General features: G+C 45.9%; 1 protein-coding gene across 18 annotated transcripts in view; it reads left to right on the top strand.

Annotated features, from left to right (window-relative positions):
* Slc2a9 (solute carrier family 2 member 9) overlaps positions 1–25,622 on the top strand; it is a 145,717-nt gene that overhangs the window by 39,386 nt on the left and 80,709 nt on the right. For all 18 annotated transcript variants that reach the window (XR_783811.2, XR_783812.2, XR_783814.1 and 15 more), the window contains 2 exons: positions 7,213–7,337; positions 15,291–15,436. Coding sequence is in view for 14 of the 18 variants with exons in the window: in XM_010641841.2 (XP_010640143.1) it covers positions 7,213–7,337; positions 15,291–15,436 (271 nt within the window). In the remaining 4 variants the exon portion in view is untranslated. The remainder of the gene's footprint in view (positions 1–7,212; positions 7,338–15,290; positions 15,437–25,622) is intronic.

Below are 25,622 nucleotides of genomic sequence, written 5' to 3'. Positions count from 1 at the left end.
TGGAGGCACTAGAGTTCTGCTCCTTGAACTGATCTCCTTGTTTCCCTTGCTGTGTTCATCCTTGGGAAAAATAGAAACACAGTGATTAAAGTCCCAGTCTCTGCATCCCATTGCGTCAGCTTTGCAAAATATTTGCAAACAAGGTTTCTGTTCTTCCTGGGATGTTGCCAGGCTGGGAGTTATTTTTGGGAAGTAATATATTAATGTGATAAACTTTCTTAGAGTTTGTGAAGTCCTACCTATGAATGCTTCAAGTCAGACTTTTATGTAACTTTAACATTCCCTGCCTAGCACAAAACAAGCTATCATGTCCAAAGCAAGAGACCAGACCAAAGCCTTGGGAAGCAACTTCGGCTCTATCCACCTGTCCAGTCCCTCAGCAAATCCTGGTTATTCTGACTTCAAAATAATCCAGGATCTTACCACTACTCATTTCTTCCATTGCCGCTACCTTGGTCCAGATCATCAGCTGTATCAGTTAAGATTCACTAGAGGAACAAATTGAATGTAAAATATGTATAAATGTGATTATAAAAAGGATTAACTGAGTAGGCTTATAATGGCCACCTGAGAATTCAGGGGTGGGAGAATGGAAAGTAGCCAACTGCTCTCTGGAGACCTGGAAAAGCCAGGTTGAAGGCCCAGAGCTCACTGCAGAGTCCATGCGAGTCCGTGTCAGAAAGCTTCTGTGTCTGAACTGGAAGGCTGAAGAGTCTCTGCTGGAAGCCTAAATGAATAAGTGACAAATGTCCAAAGGTGATGGAAAATGTCAGAAGAAGAAAAGGGGAAGACTTCCTGCTCCTTTCCCTTTTTATTCCACCCAGGCTACAAGCCTATTGGTCGGCACATCCACATCCAGGGCGGGTCTTCCTTCCTCAGTTTGTGACCTACATGTCAATCATCCACAGACTCTAAGCATTTTCCAATCCACTCACGTTGAAACATCACGATTAACAATCATGTCAGCATTCTCCTGAACTCTTGCAGTGGCTCCCTGAGTGGGCCTCCACATTTCCTCGTCTGCTTCTCCTGTCCTTGAGAAACACAGACATCCAGGTGGCTCTGTTACAGTATATACCGGGCCATGTTGTTCCTCTCCTTAGAAACTTCTGGGGGCTGCCCACCTTCCCCGGGGGGAAATACCAGTCCTCCTGGTGCCAGAAAGGACCCTTCAGGAGCTCCTCGGCCACTCCTCTCCTCCTGTCACTTTCTGTCACCTGCTCTGTGGCCCTCCACTGCCTCCAGCCATACTGGCCACACTGATGTTTCCAGGGTATGCCATGCCTGGATTTTCATACCTCTCTGCCCAGAGTGCTGCTCCCAGATATCCACGTGGCTCCTTTACTCTGTTTTCACATCACTGTTCAGCTGCCACCTTCTGAGGGACACTGTCCTGGCACACCATGTGCAGAATGATACCTCCCTCTCCACTTTAGTTGTCTTTACATGCCCTGTCACGACCTGGTACTCTACTTTAAGAAAAAGAACTCGTTTGTTGAGAAGAACATAAGAGCAGGCACTTCACTGTGTTCACCCCTAGAGGCCAGAAGGTAAAACAGTGTTCACCACCCAGCCCAAATGTGTGGCACAGCAATGGGTGTTACTGAGTGAGTGAATGGATGAGCGATTGAGTAAATGGGCAGCTACTCATGCAGGTGGCTTAGAACCGTGTTTCGTAGAATGGTAGATCTTCTGTTTCATAGTGCAACTCTGACGATGCTGCTTCCCGATCTGTTTCCCTGTGTGTGAAATGAGGTCACTTTGTACAATGAATAGAAAGTGCTTAGAACCAGTGACTACCTCATAACTTGCCAGCTCTCACCATTTTTTTCACTTATTTTTTTTATTTCCTGAGGATCCAAACAAGCTAACAGGTGCCACCCTAAGAATGTTACATGCCTTATCTAATTGTGAGGAGCCTTACAAGACAGGCATCATACACATTTACAAATAAGGAAATCGAGGCACACGGTGGGGCTGTCCAGACTATTGGAGGGGGCAGAGCTCCACATGTCCTGCCACAGCCCCGGGGGGTGAACTGAGATGCAGGACAGACCAAGCCGAGCCCGGCAAGAGGAGGAAGCCTCAGAGTCCTTCCTCTCAGCGTTCAGTATGCCTGGGGCTCTCCTGTGGGCCGAAACCAGTTGAGTTTCTTGATTCACTGTGACAATAAAAAAAATCTCCACCTCGTGGAGCTTTCATTTCAGTAGCAGAAAACAGACAACAAACACAAAAGCAAAAGGATACAAAGGACAATTTGTTCTGGTGTTGAGGACGTGCAGAAGACAGAACCAGTGGCAGGACTGAGGGGAGAGGGCTCTGCAGCTGGGAGCAGAGAGTGTCACAGGGAGGTCAGCAGGTGGCTTTTGAGCTCATGAGATCAGTCAGTCCTGCAGCAATCTGAGGGGTCAGCAGCAGAGTGAGGAGAGAGGAGGACAAGGGCCAGGATGGGGAGCCAGCCCTGCTTGCCTGAGGGACCGCAGCGGGCTCTTGAGAGCAGAGCAGCACACACGAGGATGAGAGTGACAGACGGTAGGCGACATGTGGTGACAAAGGGCCTCTCATGCAGAGCTTGATAGAGAAGCCACTAGGTTTACACAGGGCAGGGGACATCAGGTTGTGCTTTGAAAGGACACTCGGCTGCTCTGAGGACAGCAGGTGAGGGCAGGCAGGAGCGAAGGCCAAGCCGCCACTTAGCAGAGCCTGCGCTGTGCGGTGGGATTCTTTAGTGACGAGCTGAGACCCTCGGTCATATGTGGGTAGGGGTTTGGTCAGCGTCACACTGCGTGTACTCCGGGGGACCCCAGGATGACTGCATGCTCCAGTAGTTTATGACAGTGAAATCGCCTAGCCATGCGTGCTGGTGGGTGACACAGCCCTGAGTGGGAAGTGTTGTTGGTGATATCCGGGAGCCGCCAGGCTTGAGAGCTGCTCAGAGAGGCCAGATGCTCTTCCGGTTACCACTCAGGGTCAGATGGCCAGTGTAACCATCGTAGGGCACCGGAGCAGGGGATGCAGGAGGGGTTGGTTTTCATTCCCAATCCAGCTCCTTGCACTCCACTGTCTACACAGTAGAGAGCTAGTTTTAAAATTTTATTTTCATCGGCTTGTTTGCAGGCCGTGATCACATCATCATGGGAAGTCTGCACATGTACAAGGCTCATCTTCCTGCTTTTTACATCCCCTTCCTCTCCCTCCATCTCTTGGTCCTCTTCCTATTTGCAAAAGGTCTCTCTCCCTGTCTCTTATTATCTATCCTTTATTTTGCTCTTTGTTTATACTTTGGGTTTCCCATATAAGAAGAAACCATGTAATATTCAGTTTCTGGGTCTGATCTATTTCACTTAACATTATGATCACAAGGCACAACCATTTCCAACAAATGACTCATACGTATCCTTCTTTACGGCAGAGTAATACCACTCTTGCTTCATCTGTCGGCAGACTAATAGTCCACTTCCAAGACTTAGCTGTTTGGATCGTGCTTCTGTAAACATTGGTGTGCATGCGTCTCTGTGATGTGATATCTTTAACGCTTTTTGGAAGATACCTAAAGGGAGAATAGCTGAGTTGCCTGAAATTTCTAGTTTTAGCTTTGTACTGGCTTTCCTGTGACAATTCATTTGGTGACTGCGCCCCTAGTAGATTGTCAAGTCCAGGAGGGGGAAGACAGGAGTGACCCCTCCCCCACCCTGGCATACCTGGTTCCCTTCTGAGTGGGACCCCGAGGAAAGGCTGTGAGATGCCCGTTAGCTCAGGCTGCTGGCTCTGAGTCTCCTCTCCCTCTCCACTTCCAGCCATAGCCTGCTACTCCATCAGGCTGCCGTGGGCTCCAGGAGGATCATGGGAAATCCCGAGGGAGCCAAGCAGCCCCGCTGTGGGCTGCCGTGGGAATTCCAGGTTACAGAGGCAGAAACTAGCACCTCCAGGCTCCTCTTATGAAGCCAGAGTCTGTGACCTTTCCAGTCAGAATCAGGGAGGGCAGTCATGAGTAAAATTTTTCAGTATCTACTAAATCGTAATGTGTTTTTTCCACATTGAGGTCCATTTAAATTCATTTTCAAAAAATAAAGTTGTAGTTTTTGAATGATCAATGCATCCAAAGTGGCTTCACTTTTAAAAGGACTGAAAGGATGTACAGCGAAGGCTTCACTTTTCATTTCTGTCTTCTAGCCTGTCAGGTCTCTTCCTTGGAGACACCAGAGTTATCAGTTTGTGTGTCTTTTCCAAAAGATGTGCCCAACACACATGCACAAACACACACACTTCTTTTTTCATATAAATGACTGCATATTTTTAAAAGTTCTGCGCTTTTCTCTTGTTTTTTTTTCTTTTTATTGAGTTTATTGGTACAATCTAGGTATACAGTACAGTTACATTCGTTACTGGGATCCTGTACCTTTACATGACAGGTCTTGATTCTCATTTTTTCCCCTTGTCCCTGCCCTCCCTTCACCCCCTCCTCCCCTCCCCATTTACATACACTTTATTTCCATTTTTCAATTTCTCATATTTTTTTCCTCTAATGGTGCCAGGTACCACAACAGCAACAGAACTTTGCTATTTTCTTGATATTATTCTTTTCTTTGTTTTTTTTTTTTTAATGCAATGTGCTGAATGGCTATAATTTTATTCAGATGACTGCAGAACCTGGAAAAGCTGTTGGTGGTATTGATGCATAACATACTGCTATTTTTGGTCTTTTTTAAAAATTGAATTTATTGGTACATTCTAGGTAAACAGTACAGTTACATTCATTACTGGGATCTTGCACCTTTACATGCCAGGTCTTGGTTCTCATTTTTTCCCCTTGTCCCCACCCTCCCTTCACCCCCTATTGGTCTTTTTATGTAAAGAAAGTTTTTTGTTTTTTTGAGACAGGGTCTCACTATGTAGTCGAGACTGACCTTTGTAGTCCAGGCTGGTCTCGAACTCACAGTGATCCTCCAGCCTCAGCCTCCTGAGTGCTGGGATTATAGGTGTAAGCCACCACACCTGGCTTCTGCACTTTTCTCTTATCGGCATATCAATGATCTTTCCACATCAGAACAAAGCCATCTCCTTCCATTTAATGCCTGCACAATGCTCCACCACGTGGTATACCCTGATCTATTTTACTAGTCCTCTTTTAGCGGACAGGTAGGTGTTTTGCCCACCTGCTGTTGCAGTGGATGTTGCTGTAAGCAGTCTTGGTGCCATATTCCTTAAGCTGCAGACATCATAGGACTCTCCAATAGCTGTGGAAAGGGAGGAGGAAAATGTGATGGAAAGTTTGAGACAAGTCATGCCTAGTGGATATGGCTCTGGCCTGCAACCCAAGAGCTCTAACTCCTGAAAGGAGCAGTGAGTTCCCTTTGAAGCCCCTTGCTTCTCACAAGCCACAAATCAATTCAATAGTCGTCACCTCACTGAGTTAAGCAGAAAAATAAGCTGCTGGAGGCAGATGTTTCCCCAGCTCCTTGACTCAAAAGCCATAGGACTAAAACCAAGTTTTTCATTTGCCAGCATCCTAGTTAATGCATCCACTGAACGGAGATAAGAAGCATGCCTACCTCCCAGGGCTGCGGTGAGGATTTCCCATCGGAAGTGCTTAGAGAGGGTCTGTCATCGAGTGAGGGTTCAACAATGGGCTAGCAGTCATTTGGCAAGCAAGGAAAACAGAGGATTACAAAGTCTCCTGACTCCTCAAACATCACTGCTGCAGGAATCCAGGCCTCTGAATGAGCCATGCATCTGAACAGTGAGGTCCCCAGGATGTGTCCACAGCACAACAGAAGTCAGCACAGCGCAGTCAGCAATAATGATCGCTGTGGGAATTTGCCCAGCCTTGTTTAAGGGATCTAGACCAGCCTTATACTTAGGACTGTAGTTCATCAAATACAAGATGCCAGGGGGCGGGGGAGGGGGGTATGACCCAGTGAGAGAGAGAAAGACAAAGAAAGAGAGACATATTGAGGATATACTCCTAAGTGAAATAAATAAGTCACAGGTGTATATACCTAATAGTTTCTCTGGTGTGAATAAACTAATAGTATATAAGATCCTAATGAGATAACAGACATTGTGAAATGGGAAGAAAAGGGCTGAAGGTGTAGGGAAGGTGGGTTGGGTAGGGGAAGGGTAATAAGGGAAAAGAAAAAAATGTGAGAAAGTGAAAAGATGGAAATAAAGTGTTTGTAGATGGAGAGGGGAGGAGGGGGTGAAGGGAGGGCAGGGACAGGGGAAAAATGAGAACCAAGACCTGTCATGTAAAGGTACAAGATCCCAACAATGAAAGTAACTGTACTGTATCCCTACAATGTACCAATAAACTCAATTTTAAAAAAAGAACGAGAGAGAGAGAGAGAGAGAGAGAGAGAGAGATGGACAGTTGAAGAAAGGAAGGAGGGAGACGGGAGCCAACTGAAGCTGTAGGTGGCTATGCTGGCCATCAAGCCACTGTCCTGACTCCATAGTTACCCTTCATGTCTTGCCTTTCCATGCGGAGGCTGGGACCTGCTCCCACCCCATTCCATGTGTCTGTTGGCAGTGACAGCACTAGGGGAAGAAGAAAGGACCTGGTCAGTTTGGGGGCCTGAATTTCCTGCCACTCCCAGCAATGACTGGCAGTTGACTCCAGCTTCTGGCTTCTGTCCCATCTCAGCACTAGACTCACAGCACCTCTCAGAGGAGACCCGCAACGCTCTGAGTCAGCTCTCAGGGCCCCTTGCAAGCCTCCAACTTATCAGCATCACGTGGGCAGCATCCACTCTCAAAAGTCCTCCACTTGAGCAGCTCAGCCCTTTATTGCTGCTGGACAAACTCCCTGTATTAAATTCTCCCCATGAAACTAACCAAAGTGGATTCCATTTTCCTGGCTGGACCCTGACTCATGCATCATAAAATGTCCTTGGTTTTCAGAGAGGTTAAATGTAAGTCTTAGAAATAAGTCTGATACTGCACGGGGAATTCACGGATACCAGAGCTGAAGCCCCACCTGCACCCCGGAAGTGGCCTCCTTGACCCCATGGTGAGCCCAGAGGGGAGGAAGTGCCTTGCCAGGTCACATGGCCAAAGGTGGCAGCAGGGGCTGGATCTAGGCTTGAATCCTTGGCTGGGGCTCTTCCCCCAGTACCTGTGTCTCCGTCTGCCAAACCTCCTGAAGGACGGGGACAGACAGGTCGGTGATGTGCCTCATGGGGTGTCCTCATGGAGCCCCTCCTTTCCTTCCAGGAAGCACACACTGCTGGTCAACAATGGCTTTGCGATCTCTGCAGCATTGCTGATGGCCTGCTCCCTCCAGGCAGGCGCCTTTGAGATGCTCATCGTGGGGCGCTTCATCATGGGCGTGGACGGAGGTGAGACTTTGCCCTGGCGGCAGCACAGGTCTGGGATTGTCTGGAAGTGTTTAGGGGTGTCACACACGGGGGCCTCTGAGTGGGACTGAGTTGGCAGGAACCGAGGACACCAGCATTTTCGTGAAGTGGAGCAGACCCATGAGATGAACCACTTCAGAAATTGGGCCCTAGCACCCTACCCTCTTTCCCCCAAAATAAGAGCTAGCCAGAAAATAATTAGCCTTGAAAACCAGAGATCAAAAATGCCAGCCATGATCGACCTATCCTTGCCTTACTTGCTGTCACTATTCTCTTACCCTGCAGCTGCTCTGTAAAGCTAGTCTTATTTTCTAGGAAAGCAGGCAAATGGATCAGCACTAGGCCGGGTAGACCCAAGTCAACCACAAAGGCTTGGATGACCTTAGCATGTCACTCCTCCCCTTGTCACCGTCACCATAAAATCCACATTCCAATGCCATCTCTGAGGATTGTGTTTCCATCGGGGCCTCTGACTCATTCATTCTTTCATTTATTCACCAAGCATTCCTGGTGTTCTGTGTACTGAGGGCAGGATGGTTTAGAAGATCATGATGCTGGGGCTTAGGTTCCTGGAGGGTGGGAAGTTACATAGATACCGAAGTCCTAGTGAGAAAAGGTAGCAGCACAGTATGGTGGTGAGGGCTACTTTAGAAAGGCTGGTGAGGGAAGACTGCTAAGAGGAGACATAACAGGGACCAGCATGGACCAAGAATGAGAACTGTGTGTCTGAGGACTTGGGTCCACAGCAGAGGGAACGGTGCAGTGGCCCTGGGGGAGGGTTCTGTGGCCGAGTCTGAGGGACAGTGAGGGGGCAGTGTGGTCAGAGCATGGTGATCAAGGGGAGCGTGGGAGCTATCCAGGTCATACAGGAGCTGGGGCAAGATCACCATGGGCCTTAGCCATATTCTGTGGGTTTGTGTTGAGAGATAGAGGAACCTGGGGAGGGGCAAGAGGGTGAGACATGAACTGCTTTATGTTTCAGTACAATTCCTCCTCCTCCCCCGCTCCTCCTCTGGAGGTAGGAGTGAAATCAGGACAGCCAGGCATCCAGGAAGAAAAGCTGGAGCACAGGCACCACGGTCAGGGGAGGTGGTAACAAGTGGCTAGGGGGAGAGATTTGCAGACTTGCAATATACTATCAAAACAGGGAGGAAGGGCTTTTCTTCTACACATGCAAATCTGCAAAACATTGCTTTTAGGTATTTGTGAGAAGAATGCAAGCCTTAAGATGGGGAATCCCTGTGTTTCCTTTCAGCTCTGCCACTTGCCTATTCCTGACTTTTAGTAAGTTGCTTAGTGGATCTCAGCCTCAGTTTCCCTACTTATAAAATGGAAATGAAAACAATACCGCTCTGAAGAGTTGTAATCGGGCTGAAATGAAACTATGTATCACACACACACACACACACACACACACAAAGCCTAGCCTGGTACGAGGGTGTGGGAGGCAATTCCTTCCCTTACTGAGCCTTCAATGCTGAGGATACTCAGGTTTGATAGTGAGGGACTGACAGATGCACCTCAGACTGGGAAAGCAGGGGGAAAGGAGGGGGCTAGAAATAGGACCAGGAGAAAAGGGGCTCTTCCCTCATTTTGTCCCACTGAAAACTGTCTTGGTATTCAGGCAGAAAGGGAACCACTACAGAAAGTTCTCAAGTTTTTCAGAAAGAACTATGGCTGGAGTCTGTGTAGTGTTTATAGCGGACCAGTTATCTTTGGAGACCTTTGATCTCCTCTGTGATGATTTAGATCTCGAATGCCCCCCAGAAGCCTCATGTGTTCAGAGCTGGGGCTTTTGGAAGGTGATTGGATTATGAGGTGCTGTGAGCAGTTCATAGTGAAATGTGCTGTTAGACTGCGGGGCTGCCTGGGGGTGGGTCACTGTGGTGACCCGGAAGGCTGAGTTCTTGTCCCCAGCTCCTCCCTTCTCTCTCTGCTTCTGGCTGCCATGAGGAAAGCAGCTGTCCTCTGCCAGACCAGCCCCACCTGCCCCCACTATGCCACTTTACCTTGGAGTCAGCTAACCATGAAATGAGCCCTCTGAAATCGTGACCCATAATAAACTTTTCTTCCTTTAGTTTTCAGTTTGGGTGGCAGGTATTTTGTCCCAGTGATGGGAAAGTAACTAATACTTCTTATTTCGTTTTCTTCTTCCATGTTAGGATACCAGGGCTCAGAAAGATAGGATAGTAAAGGGATTCGGGGAAAGGATTCAGCCTACTGTCATTTATCTGTGTACATTTCATTAACTTAGCTATACTGCTTAGGTTTTGCTGCATAGAAGAAAATAAAAAACAAAGCAAAACTTACTGAATTGAAGCATTAACCACTCTCACTGAGCTTCCAGTCCCAAGGCTGCAGGGCAATTCTGCTCAGAGCAAGCCCTGCTGAGGAGCACTGGACCCCTGTCTGCTTGTCTACAGTGGCTGAGTGACTCAGAGTATCACACTCGTGAGCATGGCTGTTGGCAGCCAGGTTGACCTCTAGAGACCCCAGTAGGACCAGCCCATCTCTGCCCCTCAAGGGCTGTCACCCTCCGAACAAGGTAGCCCAGGCCTCATCACATGGAGTTCTGAGGGGAATCAAAGCACAGCTAAAGAAAGTCCCAATGAAAACACAATTAGAGTCCTTTTAGCCAAAGCTGATCCCATGGCAGGGGCAGATCCAGTAGCTGCCCAGGGTTATGGATTCAGGGAGACCGAGTAGATGGGGTCTACGCAGCCTTACCTGTGGTCTGACCATCTTCCTCATCCTTCAGAGGGAGGTGAGGGTGGCCTTCCAGGCTGGTGATGTGAAAATAAAATGACCCCTGCAGGTGGGAGGCATTTAGTCTATCCCTGCACCTGGCCCCGGCCCCACTCCACCCTGCATAGTGGCGGTGATATTGTGTCAGGACTGCTGTTGCCATTAGTTTTATTCTAAGCTCACAAGGGCAGATCCAGGATCTGGACCCAGATAATCTAGTTCCAATGACTTCAATGGATGAGGTCAAACAACAGGACATTGAAAGACTTCCTAATGGAGGCAGCAGGCCCTCTCTTCCTCCCTCCCTCTCCCCACCTCCCAGTTTATTTTTTAATCCATTTAGCTCCTTTCTTGTTGCTTCTGCTGTCTCACTAATTTGGGGGAGGTGACAGTTCTTACACATAAAGTTTCTCTCTGCATTTGCTCAACCAAAATAAGCTGCATTCAAGATAGATGCTACTTTTATAAAATCACAGATTCAAAAGAAATATCATTTAGATCTTGTTCTTATGAGCTACTCAGAACAAAGCAGGAAAAAAGGGAGAATAAGAAGGAAACAAGACCCCAGACCCCTGGCTTCTGGGCTACTACTATAGGTGAACCAGGGTGTAGGACTTCAGGCCATTTATTCTCACTGAACCTCTCAGAGAGAGGAAATTAAGGTCATTTAAGGTGAAGCCATTAGTCAGAAAGAGAGAAATTGCTGGTCTTGAGTTGGATTGGTTGTGTGCTTTTAATAAATGATTTAAAGCCAAGCAACAATCCTGGAGAATTCCAGAAGGGGAAGACTCTAAGACTTGCTGTTTGACCCTCTTCCAATGGAGTATTTGGAACCAGAGTAAAAAAGCAGTGTATCAGTTAGCTTTGAATCACTGGAAGAAAAATACCCAACCCCCGCATTTTAAGGGAGGCCAGATTTATTTTGGCTCTCAACTCTCAGTGGGTTCAGTCCATGGTAAGCTGGCTGCAAGTCAGAAATAGCATAATGGAAGGGAAATTTCTCATGTCATGGTAGCCAGGAGGCAGAGAGAGAGGGGAGGAGCAGGGGAAGAGAGTACACCCTTTCAGGTCCCACCCACAGTGTGTCTCTTCCAACCAGGCCCCACCTCTGAATCTTAGACTACTGGGGGACATTTTACATCCAAACTCTAACACAGAGGACGCCTTCCTGGAATAATAGACTTCTTCTAGAAAGCTTAAATTAGAAAAAAAAATAGTATTTTTTACATGGGAATAAATGTGATATAGGATAGCTGGGAGCAGATTCATATTGATTACGAAGTCAAAATGCACATACAAAGGAGTTTGTGCAGGTGGGAATTTGTGCAGGACATGTCTGTGCCACGGTCTTCCTGGGGCCACCCATGCCCCCAAGGTGTAAATCCATGCCAGTACTATTAAGTGGGAAATTCCAGAAATAATTCACAAGTTTTAAATAACTTTTATTATAATATATAGTTATAATTTTCTAGTTTATTATCAGTGCTTGTTAATCTTTTGTTATTTCCCATTTATGATCGGTTTGTAGGTAGAGAAAGAAATGTAGTCTAGCATTCGGTTCTCATCATGGTTCCAAGCGCCCACAGGGACTTGAAAGGGAAGCCCACAGAGAAGCAAGGAGGATGCTCCTTCCTGGTGGCACAAGGAGGCTGAGATGAGATGAAGATGTGCAGTGCTGGGAAGGGCTCATTCCTCTACCATGGTCAGGACAGGCTTTGGCAGTGAGATGTTAGTGTCCTGTGGCTGCTGGAACGAAGCACCCAAAACTGATCAGAGTAAAGAAGAGATGTTGCAATGTGTGCTTTCACAGTTTGGGGGACCAGAAACCTAGATCAAGCTATGAGCAGTGTTGGTTCCTTCCTGTGGCTCTGACATGGTTCCAGGCCTCTCCCCAGCTTCTGGTGCTGAAAACTAAAATCGCTGTTGAATGGCTTGTTTCTGACCCATATTAACCTCTCCCTCCATCTTCACTGCCCTTTCTCCTGCTGTGTCTCTCCATCTTCACCTGGCTGTCCTCTTCTTGGTTCTCTGTCTTTTCCTTACCTTCCTACTAGAATGCTATGCACTGTATTTTGGGCCCACCTTCATTCATTATGATCTCATCTTAACTTGAACACCTCTGTAAAGACCCTATTTTCAAGTAAGATCATACTACAGGAGTTAATACTATTTTTTCAACATGTGTTTTGGGGGGACACCAGTCAACCCACTGAAGAGTAGATACTGAATTAACACAGGAATGACAAGAAGGAGTCATCATCAAGCTCTAGGGACAGAGGCCTACAGACAACAGAAGAGCTGAGGCTGGTTTCCTAGGACAGAAGGATCCCAGCATGTGCTCAGTGAATGGCAGGGCTCAGACACTTGGGGAGGATGATGTCAGCAGCCAGCAAAGGCTGTTTAGGTGTGCAGGTGCCTGGTACCATTTGCTGAGCCCAGAATGGCCAGTAGTCCCCTTGTGTTCAGGACTAAGAGGTTCCTGCGATGGATTGTACAAGACTAACTGGGAGGAGGTGGTAGCCAAGCTGCTGGTTTCCTTAACTCCACCTCCTCCTTTCCCACTGATTTGGCCACTGTACTCTTTTCTCCCCATGTATTTTGCAGTTGGCAAGGAACTGACAGTTTAATATAGGAGGTGCTCAGCTAAGCACCCAGCACGTATTCTGTGCCTGGCCCCGTAGGAAGGTGATGACTTCACCATCCCCACTTCATCACTGAGCTACAGAAGTTAGTGGCGCATCTGCCCCCATGACCCTGGCTGCTTCTAACCTCCCTGCTCTATCATTCCTCACTGCTTTTGGGGAGACAGTGAACACTGTCCCAGTGGTAGGAAGAGCCTCAGGATAAAGAAGCTGAGAGACGTTTAGGTGTCAATTGGGTGACCATGTAGAGCCAGGGGCCTCCGGGTCATTTTACCCACCCCCCACAGTGTGAATGGGCAGCAGGGCCAGCTGTGTCTTGCACAAGAATGAGCTGAGGCTCACAGAGGGTCAATAAGGCGATCCAGTCCTCCCGTGAGAAGCTACTGCTCAGGGACCTGAATCCACATATATTTTCCTCTCTTGCCCAGCCTGCTAAGCACCAATGAGCTAAACTGAGCAAATGAACCAATTTTTCCATGAGGCAGGCACTCCTAGTCTCCATATTTTCAATAAAAATGTAAATATCATTTGGTTTATGTTATGACTATGCAAATAATTTTTGTCTTTGCCTCTTAAGCATGTTTACATCTTGAACCCAAAGCAGAACTCTGGACTAAGATGCAATGGATGGGATTCTATTTTTGTAAATTGGGTCCCGCATTCCCTTTGCTAGGTTTTTTTGGGGTTTTTGTTTTTTGTTTTTTGTTTTCCCCCAGAAGGGGCTCCCTGGGTGCTTGCAATCAGGGAAAATTCAGCTCATCATGGAGCACGGTGATCCGTGCCTGCTGTATGGAGCTGTGCTGGAGGCAACAGGAAGCCAGGGCAGGAGAGAGAAATTTGATGCCTTCACAGTCTGGTGAAAAAGCAGAGGAGTGTTAAGGGCTGATCATCTTCATGTGTGCAGATTTTGCAATGAGAAGTCACTGAGCTTGGCATAACTCCCACAGAAATTCCACTGTGAGGTTCAGTTCTTATCCCCATCTTGGAGACAGAGAAACTGAGGCTGAGAGAAGCTAACAGCCCCACCAAGGCCCCACAGCTTGCAGGGACCCAGGGCTGCACCCCTGGAGGTCATGCAACTCCAGAGCTGCAGTCTGGGCTCTAACCTAGCCAGGAACCTCCTGGGGTGAGGGTGACTTTCAAATACTCCTCGCAGGACCAAGGTGACATGGGGCCTCTTGACACTGACAAGTGTGTACAGTGAGTATTTTGTCAAACAGTTTTGACTGTTACTTCAGGTGCACTGTGCCTAATCAACCCCCGAACATGTAAATTTATCTCAGAGTTGAGGAGGGCATGTGACTGACCCTGCTTTTGTGACCAAGTTCCTTCTTAGAAAATGTCAGCCAAGGGGAAAGGTGAGGTTCCAGGAAGGTGCTAGTACTCAGTTGGGCAAAATAACCGTCTGGTGATTTAGGCAAGTTGTTCAACCTCTCCAGGCCATCTTTAGAATAGAGATGATAATAGTACACTTGCTTCATAAAGTTATTGTGAAAAGCAAGCAAATTAATACATGTGAAGTAGGACTTACCCCTGCTACTTGGTAAGCACTGTGTGTGTTGGTTGTGAGTATTATTGTCACCACCGCTGCCAACACCTCCACATCACCATCAGCACTGTCATCATCACCACCATCGTCATCACCACCACCATCATCATCACCAACACCATCACCAACACCATCACCATCATCACCAGCACCATCATCACCATCACCACCATCATCTTCACCACCATCACCACCATCACCATCATCACCACCATCACCATCACCATCATCACCACCACCATCACCACCACCCTCATCATCACCAACACCATCACCAACACCATCACCATCATCACCAACACCATCATCACCATCACCACCATCATCTTCACCACCACCACCACCATCACCATCACCATCATCACCATCACCATCACCACCATCACCACCACCATCATCATCACTAACACCATCACCATCATCACCATCACCATCACCACCACCATCACCAGCACCATCACCAACACCATCACCATCATCTTCACCACCACCATCACTATCACCACCACCATCACCACCATCACCACTATGATCACTATCACAGTCGCCACCTTCATCACCATCACCCTCACCATCACCACCAACACCATCTCCACCACCATCACCACCATCACTACCACCATCACCACCATCACCATCACCACTATGATCACTATCACAGTAGCCACCATCATCACCACCGTCACCATCATCATCGACATAATCACCACCATCACCATGACTACTACATTCTCCACGATAACCATCCTCACTGTCATCACTGCCACCTCCACCACCACCATCATCTCTACCCTCTTCCATGCAATTGGCCTCAAGCCTCACTTTGTGGGTAAGACAGTGAGTGGGAGTGAAAGCTACACAAGTTGTGTGCATGCCAGGAGGGAGGCTGATGGTCCAGCGTCACTTCTTGTCAGAGAAAGCAGAGGTGAGGCCAGTGCAGAGCCTGAGTGCCCGTCCTGCAGAAGACTTCTCTCTCACTGCTGCTTACTTCCTCCCCAGGCATCGCTCTCAGCGTGCTGCCCATGTACCTCAACGAGATCTCTCCCAAGGAGATCCGTGGCTCCCTGGGGCAGGTGACTGCCATCTTCATCTGCGTGGGTGTGTTCACGGGGCAGCTGCTGGGCCTGCCTGAGCTGCTGGGAAAGGTGAGTGTGGCCCTCCCACCCACTGTGCTGGCTCTCACTGTCCCCACTGGTGGGGTGGAGTCAGGTGCTAAACTCACCCCTGTGCATTACAGTCCCTGAGAGGTCCAGCCTTCTACTTATCATTGGAGAAGAGTTGTGAGTCATGTTTGTAGGGCAGAATACACAGTGAATTTAGACCTTACAGAATGTTCAAACCCAATCCTAATGACTATCTGCAGCTCAAAGTGCATTTATTTTGGGTTTGTTCTGTGCTTTAAAACCTACACAAACATATGTGATCTGTTGAGTCCCCACCCCATAGAATTAAGCCGTGCAAGTTGCTGTTTTCAATTAATACATTTATTTTGAGCATCTTTCCACACTTCTTTCTTTGTCCTAAATGAGGAATTACCTGTTCTTCTGGTTTAGCTTGCTGCTTTGCGAACACGAAAACCTGGATTAGGGTCCTAACTCAGCAGCGTACTTGCTGTGTGTCCCCTCTGTGAAGGGGACACTCGTCCAGGTTGGAGAGAGATGGGGTGGAATCAAGGAAGGCTGCCCAGGAGAGGCGGCCTCTACATTGAGTCCTCCATAGTGAGCAGGTGTTGGGCAGGGAAGGTGGAGGTAGAGCGGAGATTTCCCAGAGAAAGGCCGTAAACAAAGAAAAGGCCCCAACATGGGGCAGAGCTTGGTAAAAAGAAGGTTCTGGGGGCTGAGGAGAGACAATGGGTGACATGAGACACCTGTTCAAGGAGCCTAGACAACTTCATCCTGGGAGAATAGGCCTGGGTGTCTTGGGAGCAGCGGACGTGGCCAGGATCCTATCTGAAGGGGCCCAGAGGTGGTGGGGTAGGCATAGACTAGGATGGGAAGGGAGGCAGGAGGAGAGGCCTGGCAGAAGGCCATGGCTTTCCATGCCTGTGGTGAGGCCTGGTGAGATGGCTGGGGGGCTGGGCCATGGGATGAAGAGGATCAGGAGGCCTAGAGCCATGGAGGAGGCATAACTAAGCTTTGACTTTGGTGCTGGAGCTACAGCTCTGAGCATGTCAGGCATAGCCTACATCCTTATGGTGCTCACAGACAGCAAGGGCAGTGTAAGCCTGGGCAGGTCATCCCACCTCTCTGAGTCAGGTTCATCCTGGGGCTCAGGGATGGTCGTTCTGCAGAAGTAACTGTGAGTGCCTGACCCCTGGATAAGTAGGGTTTGTCTGAGCCAGAACTGGTGGGGAGAGGAGGGAAGGGTTTGAGCAGAAAGAAGAGTTTGGGGAAGGCCCTGGCATTTGCTGAGAGGCAGAAAAACCAGTAATTGAGAATGGAGACAGTCTGGGGAGGGAGGAGGAGAAGAAAGAAGAGGGAAGGGGGCTGGATTCAGGGCTGGAAGGCCATGCCTGTGTTCTGAACTGGCAAGAGGGGCAAGGAATAGGAAGGGTGGCAACATGCAGGCTTCTGTGAGCTGTAGTGGTTGGGGAAAACCACCTAATTTCCTCACAGCTCTCTAATCCCAATTCCCAACCCAGTTACACACACACTCTTTTATTCTCCATCCATTCTTTCACCAGTGGCCACTTCCATTGTGTTTAGAGTTTCTATACCCTGGTATTGTGAACAATGCTGAATCCACCATGGGAGTGCAAATATTATTCTGGAGTGGTTTCCTCCCCTTTGGCATATGCCCGGAAGAGGAATTGTATGGCCACATGACAATCCTATTTTAAGTTTCTTTGGGACATTTGGCTGCACCAAGCCGCTTTCCCAGCAATAGTAGACAAGGTTTGCTTTTTTCCACCCCTTCACCAACACTTACCTCTTTTCTTTTTGGTAATAGTCATCTTAGTAGGTGTGAGTTAATATCTCATTGTGGTTTTGATTTGCGTTTTTCTTATGGTCAATGACATTGAGTATCTTTTCATATACCTCTTGTCTTTGGACAAATGTCTATCCAGATTCTTTGCTGTTTCTTAGCTGGTTTTTGTGGTTGGTTGGTTGGTTTTTTTGTTTTGTTTTGTTTTTTGAGACAGGGTCTCACTATGTAGTTGAGACTGACCTGGAACTCACTGTGTAGCCCAGGCTGGTCTCAGACTCACAGCAATCCTCCTGTCTCAGCCTCCTGAGTGCTGGGATTATAGGCATGTGCCACCACACCTGACTGGTTTTCTTTTTTTTCTTTTTTTTTGTGGTTGAATTGTGTGATTTTTTTTCCCCTATATTTTGGACACTAATCTATTGCCAACAGCTGGCTCACACAGGCTACACTTCCATTTTGTTGGTTGTTTCCTGTTCTGTGTGGAAGATTTTAGTTTAACGTAGTCCCATTTGTTAATTTTCACTTTTGTAACGTGAGTTTTTGGTGTGATATCCAAAAATTACTGCCAGGGTCAATGCCAAGGAGCTTTTCTCTCATGTTTTATTCTAAGAGTTTTATGATTTGATTCTTATATTTAGGTCTTCAATCTATTGAGTTGACTTTTGGGTATAAAGGTGCAATTTCATTCTTTTGCATGTGGATACCCAGCTTTCTCAGCACTATTTATTAAAAAGACTGTCCTTTCCCTACCTTTTCGGTGTCCTAGTGAAAAATTAACTATGTATGTTGAGCTTTATTTCTGAATTCTTTATTGGATTCCATTGATGTACATGTCTGTTTTCATGCTATTATCATATTCTATTGATTATGATAGCTTTGTAATATAATTTTAAATCAGGATGTGTAATGTCTCCAACCCCCGCCCCCCGCATTGGTTTGGTTATTCAGGGGTTTTTATGGTTCCACATGAATTTTAGAATTGTTTAATGTATAAATGATAAGATAACTTGAATTTATAGATCAGAAGAATTGAGAGTGTTAAAATATCCATGCTTTTCAAGTAATACACAGATTCGTTACGGTCAACATCCAAATTTCGGTGGCCTCTCAGGCATAGAAGATGAGCATGTTTAGAAAGACTTTTGGATAAGACTGGATCTCAGCCCAAACTAGAAGCATGGCACTGGTCCAGCTCAGAGCTGCTAAGGGCTTGGATGAGAATAAGGGTGAGAAGAAGGGTGGAGAGAGGCACGTGAGCTGGAGTTGGGTTAGCAGGTGAGGGGAGAGGACCTTCCAATGCCTGGCCCATCAGCCAGGGAGGATGGTGACACCACACCTGAAGCCAAGGAGCCTTGGAGGAGAAGGAACTGCCCTAAGGGGCAAGGTGACAAGTTTTCTAACATAAATGGCAGGTCATAGCACAACTGAAAGGCAGAGCTGACCCAAGGACCCAGGAACGTGGTCCTCCAGCCTGAGGTCTTTCTCAGTGACAACAGAGTCATCATTATTGACTGGAGAACTGCAAATCAGCACCTGTCCCTGTCACCTAGCCTTAGTCAGCTGAGCAGCCCTGCATGGAAAAGGGGGTCATTGGTCCATGCAGGCTGTCTTTCTCCTCACATTGGACTTTCTGTGTAGTCTCTGCTTTGGTAGGAGAATGTGTGAGTACCCCAGTAAACATCCTTATTTTTAGTTCATGCTCTGGGAAGGTAAATACCTGGCTTTAGTTCCAGGAGAGGATTTCAAACGGAATCTTTTCATTTCTTTCTTTGGAGATTTACAGTGTGTCAGCCAAGTGAAATCCAAAGTTATTTCACTGAGCGTCAGAATTTCATTTTCTCGGTTTTAATCACGTTTCTCATTTACCTTCCAAGGCTGAGACAATTAAACTTTGAAAAAAGAATTGCAGAGAGAAATGCTGTGCTTCAATGCAGGCAGGCACTTTGAAACACAAAGGCTGGAGGAAGTGGCGCAGAGGGGGCTTTTAGAATCTGCTGCCAGAGGGCAAGAGAGGGAATAAGCGTAGGAACCGGCGCTGATGCCATGAATTTGATCAGACGCATCACAAGGCGCCGTGGCGGCTGAACGTTAGTGTGACATTTCAGGTTTCTGAAGCATATTCAGAAAAGCATATTAATTCTTTCTCTTGCAAAGAGGAAAGGAACTTAGATGAAATTGTAGGCAGGAATACGAGAAAGGAGACGTGGGAACGATGTGTGGCCATAAATGCGGGTGATTTCATGTGCTCCGGGCAGCGCTGGCTCCAATGAGGCCAGGCAGAGGCAAGAGGAGGTTGGAGTTAATCACTGTTGCCGTGGGAGTGGACCCGCACAAGGCATGATGTGTATTTTTCCCCAGTAGAGAAGGCTTCATGCTCACTTCAGAATATTTAGAAATGAGAAAGCGGAAGTAACCCATATACAGATGAAATGCAGTCAAAATACAGGATGAGTGTTTAAGTTTTAAAACATGTATGGCCGTAAAAGACACATTGACAAAATACCCCACCTGACTCGAACACACTCAGCCATGCTTTCCACTTGCAGAAGTGTCCCCGAGTGTGTGTGTGGTGTGATAAAAAACATGGTGAAGGTAGATGCCCAATGCCTTCCAAGGGAAAGGCAGCTTCTCAGAACACAACGCTGTATCCTCGTCCACCTTATTAACTGGATCTGGTACCATGTGATTTCAGGGTCCTCCCCAAAGTCAAAACGACCATGAAAGCTGAACGTTTTGAAGTGGATCAGGACATTGCAGCAGCCAAGACAGCAAAACTAATGACCCACACTCAGTTTGCGAACTTGGAATAGACAATCTTCTGCATAAATCACTACTCATTTTTTGAATTATTCCTGCAGTTTAGTGTCCTAGAAATGGAAACCACAGCTTGATCTATACATAGTTATTCGTGGCTTTTGAACATATTGTCAAACTTTTCTCCAGAGAAGCTGCCTCACCGTACACTCCCCGAGCCATGTACAAAAGCATATGTGCTACCGTGCCTTTCTGTAAGCGTTCGAATAACTCTTTGGTATTTGACAGGCAAGAAGTAGCATCTCATTATGACATCATTTGGTATTTCTTTTCTTCTCCGCGAGATTGAAATTTCTTATTTTGTTTCCTGTTGGTGCTCTGACTTTGGGAGGCGGTGCAAAAGTCGGTACCGCTGGGCAAAGATCAAGGTGTCTGCAGGATTGAGCTTCCAGGGGGCACTTTCTCCTTCAGCTGCTGGGGCTGCCAGCATTCCCGGCCTCCACCCCCAATCTCGGCCTCTGTGCTCACCCTGCCCCTTCCTCTTCAGTGTGTGGCCAAATCCCCTCTCTCTTTCAGGCTGGAGCAATATTTGACAGCATGCATAAAAGCTTCAGATAAATTTATAAAGATGCTTGTGATTGCATTCAGGGCCCACTTGGATAATTCAGCATAATCTCCCTATCTCCACAGTCTTTTTTGCCTTATAAATTAATATTCACAAGATCCAAAGATTCACCTGTGGATCTCTTTTGGGAGGTCATTGTTAATCTCACCTCAATAAATGGATTACTTAAAATCTTACTTCTGTCGGTGACCTGACTTTGCAAGTACTCTCTCGTAGGTCTCCTGGAAAATTAACCAGCCTTACATATACATGTGGTGAATATTTTTCTTGTATATTTGTTTTTTTGCTTATAATTTTTTTTAAAATTCCGACATAGATTTTAAAGTGTTTTGAGTAATGACGTCTTTTGCTTTTGCTTGGATATTTCCCCCATTGATCTTTAGCTTAACAATTTCTTCCCGTGCAGAGACTCAGTACACCTTCATCTGTATTCATCTGTGGCTTGTTTCTGGTATCTGCTTTTATATTTGAGGTAAAAGTCTACAGTGTAGCATAAACATTGAGATTTGCATTTTCTCCTTCCTTTGGTACTTTCCCCCAACCATTCATTAGGCCAAACAACCTGCCTGCTGATTTTTGGAAGCTATTTTAGCCACACATTAAATTAATATAGATATATGTGCTTCTGCTCTGGGCCACCTACTTTGCCCCCGCTTTTTTAATCTCTCCATTCTTGTGCCCACGCTGCTTTGATTTATTTATTGTGACTTTATTATTATTATCCGTTCAGCACTGACCTCATGCGTCTCCGCCTTCAGAGCTGTGTGGGGAGCTTCTGTGTGTTTATTTCTCCTGTGGAAACACTAGAACCATTTCCCATCACTAACGAAACTGACCTTGAACGTGTGATTGTAACTGCACTGAAGTGTTAGCTTGGTTTGAACACAGTGCAGATTGTTTTCCTGACTCTTATTTCCACTGAGAGGTCTTCTTCTGTATCACTCTATTGTTTTTATTGCAGCTGCTGTATTTCTTTATTTTTTGAGGTATTTGGGATTGAACCCAGGGCCTGGCATATGATGGGCAAGCATTCTGCTGCTGAGCTACACCCACCCATCCCGCCCCGGTCCTCATGTTAAATTTTTAACTAAGAATATAGAAACGATCACTTTCTCCTTAATTACTAAGATAGTTTTATTTTATTGGGGCTACTGGAATTTCTTTTCTTCATTATGTTTTCTAGCTGGTCCGTAACAAACTATTGTAAAGCCACTGATTGCTATATGCAAATCTGGAACTCTCTTTTGCTTTTTATTAGTTTTCGTCTGTTTATTTGTCTGCTTACCCAGACAATTCATGTGAATGATTACTAATAGCAACTTCCAAAGGTGGCCATTTCTCTTCCTTGCCAATGTTACTACTCTTACTTTATTTTACTGACATCTGTGCCTTATTCTGTTATTCAGGATAAGGCTGACAATGACGAACAAAGTGAGCATCTTTGGTTTTCTTTTTTTCTGTTTTTCCTTTTCCTTGACTTACTGGAAAACGCCTGTTATGTTCCACTACTAAGATGGTGTCTTAGTTACTTTCCCATCACTGGGACAAAATACCAACACCCGCATCCTCAAGGAGGAAAGGTTTACTTTGGCTTGCGGTTTCAGTCCATTGTTGTCTGGCTAAGGCAGAAGCAGCATGGGCCAGGGTACCGGGAAGGAAGGAGAGGGCAAAGAGAGGAGCCGGGGACTGAATAAACCCTTCCAGGCCATGGCCCAGTGGCCCAGCTCCAAACAGGAAGTCAGTTCAGTGCCCGGTGAACCAGTCACCTTCCAAACACCCAAGAATTTGGGGGGCATCAATGCTCTAAATGATAATTTTTAATTCGAAATTGGCATTATTCATCTTGAGAAGAAATTTTCTGTCTCGTCTTAGTTCTCATACATTATCAGCAAGGAATAAAATGTCTTCTGATATTTATTAAACTGTTCATGCTATTCAGCTAGCCAAGAGCTGGTTACTGAGCATGTGATAAGCATTGCTCCTTCTTATCTTCCTGGAGAACATCTTTCTGGTCGTGGTGGATTCTTCTCTTTATATGTTAAATCATTTGGTTTATTAGTGTCTTGTTTAGGACTCATGCTTTCACACATAGATGGGATTTCTAGAGTTTTTAATGTTTCATCTACAACGGGATCTTTTTTCATCCTTTACTGCTTCTGGGGAAGATTATAAAACACTAGTTGGAACTAAAATAACTAAAAACTTGGCTATTAAAACAATCTGGAGTCTTTGGAAAACAAAATTCTCTGAAAACCTTTTATCCATTTCTTCCTGAATGATCTACTTTTATTTTCTTTAGCATCTACTTTATTAATTTCTCTCTTTTCAGTATACTTGTTGAAATTTTCAAATTTGTGAGCATACAACTCTATGGATTTTAATGTCTTCTCCATCTATTTTTGTTTCTTTATTGATTTAATTTTATTTGGTTTTTCTCTTCTCTTTACATAAAATTGCTAGTGTTTCCTCTAATTTTGTTTCATGAAAGACCAAACTCTAAATTATCTTCTCATGGCTTTCTAGTTTTTAAAATTTCTGTTTTGTCGATGTTGGTCATATATTCTTGGAATATAGATTTCCCAATACTCTAGAAATCTTGACCTGCCACATTCTGAACGATACTGTTTCCTAAACAATTTGCTGTTTTGATCCTATCTTGAGAATGATTATTTAGAGCAGCGTCCTAGTTTTCAGTCCCACGTGGACATGATGTTGTTCATGGAACTCATTGTTGGTTTGATTTTGTGCATAAAGAGAAAGCAATCCTTGCCAGGGATTTAGCTCAGTGGTTCTACTGCCTTACTCGGAAGTGTAAGGGCTTGAGTTTGATCCCTGGTACCAGAAAAAAAAATCATTAAAAAAAAAAGAGAAAGTGGTCTATAAATTCCTCTGTGGGTTATACATAAAGGTTGACTCTGTGATCAGTTTGTGATCAACTTCCACCAATATTTCATGTTTGCATGATGATGTTAGCTCTTTTTTTTAGCACTTAATAGAATACAGACTGGGCATGACAAAATGATCATTCTTTTGGCACAGTAAATTTTTTAAATTAAATTTGAACTTTCTGGTTTGACCCTTTGTTATTCTTACCTGTTCTCTTTTATTTTTATTTATTTTTTATTCATTACTTTTATTGGTACATTTTAAGTATATAATATGCTGACTTTCATCATTGGGAATTTGTACCTTTATATAATATAGCTTGGATGGCACAGTGATTATTTTTAACCTATAAAATACAAAGAAACTCAAGCCAGAAATAATTTCTGAAAAGGAGGTTAAAAAGGAGTGATAATGTGTGATTCTATCACAGAACGGTGAACTCCAGGAGGAGGCGGACCACGCAGTGCCCCTGCTTGTAGGGTTGGCATTTCTTGCCAGACAGCCTGGTCTGCACCCAGCCTCCCACCCACTTGCTGTGGGACTTTGAGGAAGTTGCTGAACCTCTCCAAGCTTGATTTCCTATCTTTACAATCAGATTGATAACAGCACATTTTTCACAATGATTCCCTGAAGTTTAAGGAAGGAAAGATAGGTCAAGAATAGGTTAAGAAAGATAGGTTGGAACACTGTGCCTGCAGCTGGTGAGCAATCAGTTATTCAGCATTTCCCTTAATTCATGCAACAGTGCCTAGAAATAAGAATTATTAATTTCTATGTGGCAGCATGAAAGCTCAGTCTCAGTGAGGTTAAATACTCACCTCAGTGTCCACAGCAGAGAGGCAGGGAAAACTCAGCTGCGAAGTCTGGCCTCTCTCTGCGCTGGCACCAAGGCCTGACTTGTTAGTGGTGAGCAAGGACAGGTGAACTGTAGTTTGGAGCCCTGGTCAGAAAGTCAGGTGAAGCAGTCCTTCTCAGTGTCGTATCTACTTCCCATGGACCCAGCCCTCGAGTGTGGGAAAGCACCTGTTTTCTGTTATGTTTTTGATTTAGAACTCTCTGGACTTCATTCAAGCCTGCAAAAAAAGAACTTGTGATGTTTGGCAAGACTATTAGGAAAGCGTATTTGTCCACAATAAAGTAACACTCAGTCCCAACAACCAGCAGTATCTTACCTAGTGGGAACAGGCCTTGTTACCAGTGACTTGGAAATCATACCCTTTCTCTTTGAACAAAGACTTATTTGGGGCACAATCCAGATGTTTTTTGTAGCGAGACGTGCGTTCAGAAAGTTCGGGAACAGCCACATGATGGTTCCCCTCTCTGGGAAATAGGAAGAATGAAAGTCAGCAGTGTCCCCTTTGCATTCATATTGTCACTTCAGAGTCCAGACTCCCATAGTGACGTTCTGGGTTCTGAATCTCCACTTTTAAACAACCGGGGTATTTGAGTAGCCTGAGCCCTACAAGCCTGTTTGTCAGCTACAATTCAGTCCTCATCTCTAGCCTTAGGAATCATATTTTCTGCATTTAACAGATCTGAGTTTGATCCCGTTACCCCTTCTTCTCTTTCCTCTGCCCTCCAGCTTTGTCCCTTCTCCACCACCGGAAGTCTACTTTCCGGTTTCCTGTCCACCCTCTTTTATTGTAATTATTTATTAAAGTTATGTGTCTTTTTAGAGTTCTCATATAAGAGAAACCATGCAATGTTTGACTTTCTGAGCCAGGCTAATTACACTTACTGTGATGCTTTTTAGTTTCTTCTGTGTTTCGGTGAGTGACCTGCTGTGGGAGGAGCGCTGCCCTCTCCCCGGTGTCAGGCTGGAGTCTGAAGCTGGAGTGGCGGCTTCTTTCTCCAGCGAGCTCACAGCTGTAGCAGGATGCAGCAGGGCTGGGATTCCATGTCCCCTGGACCAGCAGCATCAGCGCCCCCTATGAAGGAGACCCTTCTAGATGCAGGTCCCCACCCCATGCTACCCAATGCCTACTGAGCTGGTTCTGAAATCCACAAGACTCATGCAATTACAAACCCTTTTAATTACCCAGGTGCATTCAACCTTGGCTGTAATAAACCCTCAGCAGCTCTTTTGCAAAAAAAAAAAAAAAACCCAAAAAACCCAAAAGGGAAAAAAGCAAATGTTT

Source organism: Fukomys damarensis, unplaced genomic scaffold, assembly GCF_012274545.1.
Source record: "Fukomys damarensis isolate Sample0158 unplaced genomic scaffold, DMR_v1.0_HiC HiC_scaffold_35, whole genome shotgun sequence".
NCBI classification, from domain to species: Eukaryota; Metazoa; Chordata; class Mammalia; order Rodentia; family Bathyergidae; genus Fukomys; species Fukomys damarensis.
The sequence above is the reverse complement of the archived record's forward strand: the minus strand, read 5'-3'. Positions and strand labels throughout refer to the sequence as shown.